The sequence below is a fragment of the Scophthalmus maximus genome, chromosome 1 (genome assembly GCF_022379125.1).
Source record: "Scophthalmus maximus strain ysfricsl-2021 chromosome 1, ASM2237912v1, whole genome shotgun sequence".
NCBI lineage: Eukaryota > Metazoa > Chordata > Actinopteri > Pleuronectiformes > Scophthalmidae > Scophthalmus > Scophthalmus maximus.
The window spans coordinates 12,207,566-12,217,825 of record NC_061515.1 but is presented as its reverse complement, the minus strand read 5'-3'; the positions used below and the strand labels follow the sequence as shown (position 1 = coordinate 12,217,825).

Genomic DNA, 10,260 nt, shown 5'->3' with positions numbered 1-10,260 from the left:
GAAAGTTCATATTATGGCTCATGCTGAGTATGAGACAATCTTATTATAGCAGGCCTATATCCAGCTTTGGGTGAGTTATTTTGACGCCGAGGAGGATTTCCTCTGTGCAACGGAACGAGGGAAGGAGAGTTGTCGTTTCGCAATAACGGGTGTCGGGGACAGAGGAAGCGTGTAACTGTCCCGTCGCGCCAGTGGTCGGGCCGACATGACTCTGGGCAAAGTTTGTCGGAGGCGACGACAACCTCCGACTCCTGCAGTTGGCGTGCAGGTGATGGTGTGAAGAGCGAAGGGGAGATTCGTGCGCAACAATGCGGATTTTTCTCCTGTTGCCCTGCGTCCTGTGCGCAACGCTGCTCCACGGCATTTTCGACGGAACCTGTCCAAGAAGAGGTGAGAGCCATCCGAGATGTGTCACTGGTTCTGCTCATGTCTGATCATCATTGACAATTGTTGACATGTATTCATCTTTTTGAGTGCACTGAATTAACCTAGTGAGCGTTGGACGTTCATTTATAGTTTATAGTGTTTTTTGTTCGGTGATAAGACAAACCACCAACACACACACACACACACACACACACACACACACTGAGCACAGTGCAACTCATCAGATCTTTTTTTATTTTACTATTTTCAAAGAGCTCAGCTTAAACGTGGCGAACATTGTCCCCATCTGTGTTGTCATATTGTGCAGTTTCACATTGAATTTGCTCAAGTTTTGCAAATGCGCAGAAAATTTTTCATACTATCCCCATAACAAAATATATATAGCCTAACCTGTATTTACAGTTTTATTCAGATGAACCCTGCCTTTAAACTAGAGCTTGTCTTGTTTTTTTTTCTGTTCATTCAATTTCATATTTTTGTTGAATTCAGGAGGGGAACAGGCCCATACTTTAATTTTTATTTTTTCTAAATTCAGGGTAGCTGCTCTATTTGTTCTTGCTCTACTTGCCAATCAGCATCTGTGTACATGTGTTTTTAACTTTGACTGTGTTATTTGTACTGGACTAAAGCTGCAGGAGGGTTATTGGGATCCTTCTCCATAATGTTAGATAAACCATTGTATTTATTTACACCTAAGAGGAGTCCACATGTTGTTGTAGTTTTGCTGTCATGGCATCCCTCAGCTGCAAATCCCACAAAATATTCCAAGAGGAAAAGGAAGAAAACTGGGTAGTGTGAACTATAAGGGCAATTGAATTCTCATATTAATCCTGTCAACTCCAAACAGGTAGCTATAAATAAAAATAGGCCTAAAGGCTCAAGTTGTGTAGGTTGTGTTCATTCGGAGCACAGTCAGAACATTAGGGGAAATGCCAGATATGTAAATAAGTGAAGGTTTTACACAAATAAGTTATAATTAAGGAAAGAAAATGAAACCCTGAACCGGGGACACACATTAAAGGAGGAAGTTCAAAATGAGTTAGTTAATAAACATTGCATCTTTTCTGTACTGTGCCTTGTCAACCATAACCAAAAATCAAGGCAAAATGCCTCGGGGGTTTTATTGTATTCTTTTTTTAATTGTCTTTTTGTGCAGACCCTCCACCAGGTGTGTTGGTCTTATCCCCGGGCAGTGAGCTGGTTCTCACCTGCAAAGGTCATGTAATGGTTGACGGAGTAAAGGTCAATATTGCCAGAGACAGCTCAAACAACAACAGGAGATGGAGTTCCTCTTCAGTTGCACCCACAACCACTGGAAACATCATGAACGACGAACATACAACAGACAGTTCTGTAACTGAGGTATACCACATTGACCCCGAGGCAGAAGTTCGTACGACGAGAGAAAACAGACTCACAGATACAGCTTCCTCCACCACTAACATGGTGCAGCCGACCAGTGCTGGCGGACTGCTGAGGGGCGAATCCCACTGGGAGGCTGAAGAGGTGGATGGAGAGGGTGACTATGAGGAGGAGGAGGAGGAGGGAGGGGAGGAAGGAAGCAGGGTAACAAGAGGCATTAAATCAAGGCCTTGGTGGAAGTGGAACGGGAAGACAGTGGGAACAAGCGGAAACGAGTGGAGAAAACTCACGTTGGAGAGGAGAGGGGCCACGCTGTGTCTGCGCTCAGCGAGAGAGACAGACTCTGGGAGGTACACGTGTCATCACCGAGGCAGAGAGCGGTTCTCCTTAAAAGTCATTGTTGCAGGTGAGTCACAAACACAGTTCATTTAGACGTGATGTGTCACTTTGGTTCTGTCGTGTTATAACTGATTAAACCGCACAAGGTTTGACATTAGTGGTGAAATGTGCCAAACACTCTGATCAGTACTCGTCATAGTGGGAAACGTGCAGTTGTAACTTATAGTATCGACAATGGCTGTGTTGTTTTAAATGGTTAGTGAAATACTATAAACAATTTACAGTTTACACAACAAAAATAAGCAACAATGGTTTAGCTGTAGATCGAAAGACAAAGAATTGAGTTAACGTACTGTATATGTTTGCATGTCGTCTTTACATGTTAGATCCTCCTGAGAGTCCACGTCTGTCCTGCTACAAAAAGTCACCCAGCAGTAAGATTCGCTGTGAGTGGAAACCTCAGAGGCCTGTGACGGGACAGACGAACTGTTACCTCATACTGAATAGAAGGTAGGGACACACACTGACACAGTGGCCATCTGTGACTGATGTGTGCACGGTGTGAAAGGAGTTAACGTCAGCTGATGAATAAGAAGTAAATCGAGAAGATTTACATGTGAAGAAAATGTTACAGCTGCTGAAATTTAGCTGTTGAATAATTTGAAATAGCAGAAGGGCTGAGAGAAGCAGAAGTGTCAATTTGAGAGTAAGTGTTCAGTAGAAGATGAAAAAAAAAAAACGATGGAAGGTTTTGAAACATCAGTCGAAATCATAAGACTGATTTTTCAGTTTTTATATCTTTCCATTACTAAGTGAGCAACGTTCCTCTTTTCCTTCCACCCGCTCCCAGGCCGCTGGACACGTTCCTTCAGTTCCAGTGCTCGTACTCATCTCGGCTCTCCCGCTACTGGTGCGCTCTGGACCACAACGAGGACGAGCTCAGGAAACTTCACATGGCCTACCTGTGTGTCACGAGCATCGCAGGCAACGCCACCAGCGCCCTGCTGCCCTTCACACCTCTGAACATCTGTAAGTGTGCATGTCAGCGAGTCTGACGTAAAAGCCACGGAGGCCCTCTGTAGGTGCACTCACTATATTCCCTCCTGCACCCCCTACAGTGAAGCCGGACCCCCCGTCCAATGTGATAGTCGCGCAGGTGGAGGGACATGAGACGTGGATGAGGGTCACCTGGTACTTCCCGACCTCCTGGAAGCCTCAAGACACGTATTATGAACTGATCTATGAGGTCAAATATCGGCCTCTGGAGTCTCCAATTTATCATGAGCAGGTGTGAACTGGTGGACAAGCCACACGTGTGTGTTTACTTCTCACAGAACTTCACGTCACTGGACACTCTGCCGTTATCCGTCTACTCCAGTGTGATTCACCCGGTGATCTGTCTGTATGTGTTTACTTAGGTGGCAAGGATTAAGAGTCAGCGCTCCTACAAAATCACTGATGCATTGCCTGGTGTCACGTACCTGATACAGCTCAGGGCCAAGGAAGAATATGACGGAGAGTGGAGTGACTGGAGTACACCCTTCAATGCAAGCAGCTGGACAGGTAAATACACACACACACACACACACACACACACACACACACACACACACACACACAGGTGAAATAAAGGAGGTTTCAAATCAAGGGTCCATTGCTTAGGGACCAACAGCAACCGAACGTATCCAGCTGGTCAGAGATGTGGATGTGATATAAATCGAATGGACCTGTAAATCCTTGAACTTTCTCTTCTTGCAATCAAATAGAGCTTAGTTCACACTGGACACAGATATAAGTAGTCATGACAACCGGACAACGCAGGGCTCCTGTTTCCTTCCTGTTTGATTTGGGTTGTCCAAAAAGAGCTGTTCATGCAAACATCATCTCATACATTCACTTTTACCTCTTCCAGTTTTGTTTCTTTAATACATTTTTTTATCGCTTTGCTCTGTTTATTTATGTTTTTATTAAGTTTATACCCCGTTTATGAATTTATGAAAGGGACACGTGGTTTCGTTAAATTCTGAGATGAAAGAGAAAATTCTTTCAGGAAAATGATCTTTTTATTTTCTCTTACACTGGTTGATTGTTCATGAGCACCTCTGCATAATACTGAAACCTTCTGTTTTCCCCTTTTTCACTTAAAGGAACAGTTTGACTCTTTCACAGTTTTTTTAAAATTCAGATTAATACTCACTCAAAACCTTTTTATGCAGATTCAATGAACCAGATATAATGTGTTAATTAATGATCTTAAGTGGTGCTGGATGGATGCTCTGTGTTTTCTATTATTTCCAGTCTTCCTGCTAAGCTAATAACTAATTGTCTTATCATCTAGCTTTAACATTTGTTGTGATTTGTTTAAATTATTGAGAAGCCAGACATGATTATTACAATGTGAAAGTGATATTGCTCTTCTCTCAGCAAAAAAGCAGCAAACTAGCCTATTCCCCAAATATCAACCTATCCCTTAACGTATTTTTCTTGTAGTTGAAGGAATTAAATTCTTATTTTTGTTCACCTCTGCTATCAGATTATGTTAAACATATTAGCATGATTTAAAAACCATTAGTTTACTTTTGGATCAGGGCTTGTGTTGCTTAAAAATGTATAATACTAATGTCCTATTATTGGCATCCAATCTTTGTTTCTGCATTCAAGACTTTTGTTGAATCCTCATAATAACATTATATTTTTAAAAAAAATCATAATCTTATTGTGAATTAACTGATACCCTAAAGGAATCCTATTGGGACCTAAATGTTTATGTACTGACTCAATGAAAGTCAGGCAAAATTTGGAAAAAAGTTTGGAAAAAATAAACATACAGTAGTTTGTGGCAGAAATATGTTTCCCTTTTCCCTTTCCCTTTTCTGGGAATACTGTATCAGTCATACAAATACACTTCAAAAATGTCACATGTACGTGGCTACTGTCTTGTTAATGTCTTTGCCCTTTCTCCACAGCTCAAAGGATCAGTGATGATCTGATGACCACGACGGTAAGAGTCCGAGGAGTCACTCAGATGTGTCTTTTTTCCATTTTCCCTGCAGAAACTCACGCTACCTCTTGTGTCACTGTCTTTAACCAACAGTTTCTAGAATCCGCAGAGGAAGGGTCTGCTGCAGAAGACGACACGCCTGATGGTATGATCACTAACAGACAGTAAAAAATATTATGGTTAATTTGTGTATTTTGTGTGTGTGTGTGTGTGTGTGTGTGTGTGTGTGTGTATGTGTTGAAGAGAGAGAGAGAGAGAGAGGAGAAGGGAAGGAACCTTTAAATGTGGTCAGTGCTAAGAACCCCTCTACCCCACTGGGGTTTAACAGGAAGTCATGCCATCATAATAACTGAGGCTCAACAACGAAACAGGCTACAGGATACATGGCTCAGCACACACACGCACACAGTCACACCCAAACATGTATACTTGCATGGTTGTTGTTGTGGTCCGTAAGGATTTGTCACAGTGTCCCACTCTCTTTAAAGTAGTTCCTGGAGCAGTGGTTGGTGGAATGGAGGTGTCACATCCCGCCCTGTGGATCTCTGGCTCACTTCTTCTCTTGTCAGTCGTTTTGGCGGCCTACATGTTCAGGTAGGGAGACTTGGTGATAAATGTGCACTTGGTCATGTTTTTGCACGTGCGAGTTAAACAAATGTGTCTCTAAAGCTTGATTTTACTCAAATATAGAAAACAATTATCCCTGCCACAGAAATGTCTAAGTTCACAACATAAACTTAAATTGACACATTCTCAGATTCATGTACTTATACGCCCTAAATTAAAGCCTCAAATTCCTCAGCAACGTCAACTTCCTCACTTGACCCTCTCTTATTTTTCCTACCAGGTACAAGGACAGATTAATGTCTAAACTCCACCGTGTGAGTGTCGTCGTCCGGTCAGGTGACTCATCTCAGCCTCCACCACCCACCCCTGTTGCCCCGGAGGGCCAGGCCCTGGTGACCTTTATGCCTCTGTGTTACAATGACTCACCGCCAAGTGAAGCAGGCGAAGGGGAAGAAGAAAATGAGGAAGAGCAGAGGATGACGGACAAAATAGAAGCCATGCACTTCAACAACACAAGTTATTTCTTGACCCAGAGGGAGTGATCCCACTCAGCAACATCTTTCTAACTACTCTATAAAGTTGGATTGGTGTTTTTCACTTCAGAACCAGTGTCACAGATGTCACAAGGATATTTTAATGATTCTCCTATGAGCGTCTTTTTAGAAGCAAACTCAGAAACATCCTGTAAAGCCTGCTTCTCTATCTCTATAACTCTATCTCATGCCTAAAATACCTCTGATATACTTTTGTTGTTGTTGTTGTTGCTGTTGTTGTTGTTGTACAGTATTTTGCTTGCTCTGTCTCCTGTGCGTGCCAATTCAAAATGTGTTGGGTGTGGGTCTAATTACTGTAAAGGCCAGCATCTACATGCCTGAATAGAATTTTGCGAAAGGTTAATCAATTATATTACCCTCATCTTGCCCTCTCAGTTTCCACGTATTCTTTACATGGTTTGAAAAAAAGATGCAGTGAAAGTACTTGATTTTTGCTTTTCACACTGAAATGTAAATAGTCAACCGGCATCCAGAAGAGGGGCTACACCAGGGAAAAACCTTTTCACATTGATTTTAACGTAGTCATATATGAAACGTGATGTGGGTGTTACCTTGACATGTAAAAACCACAGTGTTTTTTTTAATAGAGTAGTCAAAAACTGTATTTTTAACTTTTTTTGTCTTGTAGAATTCAAGTAAAATTCTACAAGAATTATAAACAAACTAAAGACAAATCACGTAATGAATGCTTATATAGACAGATACAGAATTCTACCTGACAACAGCAATGAACTTAATTCTGATTGGTTACTTTCAAAGCCGTGTCACGCCTCCTTTGATGGCCGGTGTGATCTCCCACGGTGACGACACGGGTCGAGACAAATCGCATCACGTGATCTGAGGTCACATGCGCAGTAACCGGCGCAGTGCTGACCCCTCGCGGACGCAGCCCCTCGTCGCCTGAGCTCGTTACCATAGCGACGGCTGTTGCCAAGCGTCGAGACGCCGCCAGGAGCAGGTGACCGCCGTTGTGTTGGACATGGCCCCCCAACGTTTCTGCGACGTCCAATAGAGAAAAGTAAACACAGGCCAAACAACCGACATCCGTCGAGGATCGATGGCGGGAGAAGGCGCCTCGGAGAGACTGGACCTCGGAGTTCTGAGCGAAGAGCAGCAGGAGAAACTGCGACGGTTCAAGGTAACGGGCCGCTTTCACAGCGCCGAAGGAAAAACATGTGAAAAGCCAACCGTTCATTTGATTTCATTAGAGTTGTAGTTTCCTTTTCTTTTTAGGTTTTTATATTCCATTTGTTCTCTGGCTGCTTTGATTCGCTGCTTCCTTTGTGGAGCACAATCTTTATTTCGAAAAGTTCACTGTAATTAAAGATTATTGTTATTATTATTATTTTATTTCATTTTATTTTTGCGAGCCTAGTCACTGTAGTGTTCTTTCCCCTCGATTTCCAGATCAAGACGAGGATCGACAACGAGAAGTATCTGAGGTCGCATCCCGAGGTGGAGGTGTTGATCGGAGACTTCCTCAGGTTTGCCAGCTCGTTCTCTTCAGTTGTGAGAAGCTTGACTCAAATCAGCTCCAATTCCTCTTCCTTGCATGAATATAATTTGTTTATTTTAAAGATCAGAATCTGCCTGTGTTTGTAAGCCAAAACATTGAATATCATGTCCTATATGTATTATTCATATTTTTTAGATTCAAATCTGACATGTACAAACAATTTGACTGCTATGAAAGTCAGAGCTGTTAATGCATTTCAAGCCTCTTGCAAAATGTACAGTTGATCACATTTTATTTTTTTTGCCCTCAGAAATATGCTTCTCAAAAGGCCCACTGACATCAGGGAGTTTGCTGCAGGTGAAAACGCACACAAAAACCATACACCAATTTTTTAAATTTTAAAGGGGCCATATTATGCTCCGGGCACCTTTTCAGCCTGCCTCCACATATATTTGGTTATCTGGGGGGTCTGCCAGCCCACGGAGAATGAAAAGAAAACAATGAGTCGTTGATTCGTGGTTTGGGTTGATCGTGCAGACGGTCTGTAAACGAGCCGTTCACAGCCCGGGCGTCAAGTGACGTAAGTTGACTCCTGCTACTGGGGCGACCATGCCCCCAACCTGAGCAGCACCTCCCCCCTTGAAGTGCGGAAAAACAGATCGCGTCTACGCCATCATTTTCTCGCGGCTGCCGGCTGCCGGTCGCGGCGGTCGGTCGCGGCTGTCGGTGGTCGGTCGCGGCTGCCGGCTTGCTGCCGTCGGTGGTCGCGGCTGCCGGCTTGCGGCGGAGCTACCGGCGTAGCTAGAGTCGCGGCTTGGATGTCGCTAACGTTCTATCGCCCAGCCCCTTGTGCTCTGTGTGTAATTATGGAGAACGTGTTCGCTGTGCCTCCCGGGTCTCTACGTCGTGTATGTGCCTTGTCACGTGCGACTGTTGTCATGGCAGCGCAACGCCGTAGTTGCGCAGCAGACCCGGGGAGGAGCGAGGCGGAGCTTTGTGGAAGACGAAGGGAGGGGGGCGAGATGTAAGCAGGAAAGCGCTTGAATCGACCTTAGTCTCACAGGGCTGTTTATACAGAAAGAGGAGGGGGCTGTGTCCCTTGATCCTTGAGGCGTTTTGACATGGAATGGCAAAGACATGTAGTTCACACACCTGAAAACCAATGTAACTTGTGTAAAAGGGGGCATAATATGGGCCCTTTAAGATTTTGTTTGTCTCATGTTTGATTTTGGTTATGGTCTTGGTTGTAATGGATAACACATTATTTAATGTACACTGGGGTCCAAACGTATCATGGTCATACAATTTTGGATCCGAGTGTGTATAGTGTAGGTGTCAAATAGGCAGTTGTTGATTTTTCATGTGATTTGTTGATTATCAAAATATGGAATCGTCATCTCTCTCTCTCTCTCTCTCTCTCTCTCTCTCACACACACACACACACACAAAGGCATAATGTCAGCCACTAACCTCTGTTCATGATCATTTTCAGAACACTTCAACGACCCGAGCCTCCATTCGACCATTGACTCCGAAAAGGAGGAGAACAGTGTCATTGAGTAAAAGTCACCCAACAGTCTTGGCGCTGCAAGCTTCTCCTCTGTGTCCTTCTCTGAAAGGAGCAGCACATGTATGGACCCCCGTGACTACTATGGGTCTGATAGGTTTTATGTCTGTCTAAAACAGTTATTATACAACACTGCTATCGTGCATATGCCGCTTGGGAGCTAGGGATGGTTCTAATGGCCGTTTCTAATGAGTGTGATTAAAAGATAATGAGGAGACGACATCCTATGGGTATTACACACTGTGTGTTACATCACCCACATGATCATGTAGGGACATGTTGACCTGTGTATGTCGCGTTTGTTGACCTGAGTTATCTGCGTTCATCTGAAATGAGCCATGTCCACTCAGCTACTATATATCGATTACACAGCTATAGTGAAGGTCTGCATACGTTGACACTATTCCACCCTTTACAGTCACGTCACTTTACGTTAAATGGTAAAACAGTTTTTCATAGTTAATTTCTTTTTTGATCAAACGTCCAGTGTGCTACTAAATTCTTTGAGGTGGCATTTTTTCTGCCTTTTTTTATAAAGATAGGTTTGTTTTTTGTTCCATCAAAATATGGGATAAGTTTCAGGGTCCTACATTAGAAGAAGTTGAATTTCACTAATGAGACCATCAGTTCTACTTTGCGTAAATGTATATTGGCTTTGTGTTTCTGTAGAGAAGGGATCCCCTCAGGTTCTTTTTCAAAAGTACCATCTGTCTGCCATTACAATAAGTGCATTGTATAACCTTCTTCTGCAATGGCCTTGACATTCGAGGCCATGTGGTCATTACCACTTTGTGTTCAGTAGCTGCTGTAGATAAAGCTTTAATCTCCCTTTGTTTGTTTTGGTTACGTCATTCTGTTTAGACAATGCATCTGAAATTACATATTAGCATTACATCTTTTTTTACAGCCTCAAAATTGAATAAACCATCATCCAATATTCGTATTTTTTGTTGTTACGTTACATTATTTTCATAAAAAAGATTGGGATAAAAGTTGCAGTTGTACACATGATGACAGTTTATGCACA

At 43.1% G+C, this 10,260-nt stretch overlaps 2 protein-coding genes across 3 annotated transcripts; both read left to right on the top strand.

Annotated features, from left to right (window-relative positions):
* The first annotated feature begins 129 nt into the window (after positions 1-129).
* Positions 130-6,584, top strand: il6r (interleukin 6 receptor). Of its 2 annotated transcripts, none has more exons than XM_035629934.2 (10): positions 130-390; positions 1,544-2,155; positions 2,475-2,598; positions 2,939-3,117; positions 3,207-3,376; positions 3,507-3,651; positions 5,055-5,089; positions 5,183-5,234; positions 5,581-5,683; positions 5,937-6,584. In XM_035629934.2, exons 1-10 carry the CDS (start codon positions 309-311, stop codon positions 6,196-6,198), a joined length of 1,764 nt encoding a protein of 587 aa, XP_035485827.2. In that variant the 5' UTR covers positions 130-308; the 3' UTR covers positions 6,199-6,584. The 2 variants fall into 2 exon arrangements, with proteins under 2 accessions (XP_035485827.2, XP_047188703.1); XM_047332747.1 differs by having other exon boundaries at positions 5,578-5,683.
* Positions 6,585-6,730: 146 nt separating this feature from the next.
* On the top strand, positions 6,731-10,176 carry LOC118307991 (RIIa domain-containing protein 1). The gene is made up of 4 exons (XM_035629939.2): positions 6,731-7,348; positions 7,618-7,694; positions 7,977-8,023; positions 9,159-10,176. The coding sequence occupies exons 1-4, from the start codon at positions 7,268-7,270 to the stop codon at positions 9,227-9,229; spliced, it is 276 nt and encodes a 91-aa protein (XP_035485832.1). The 5' UTR covers positions 6,731-7,267; the 3' UTR covers positions 9,230-10,176.
* Positions 10,177-10,260: the final 84 nt, after the last annotated feature.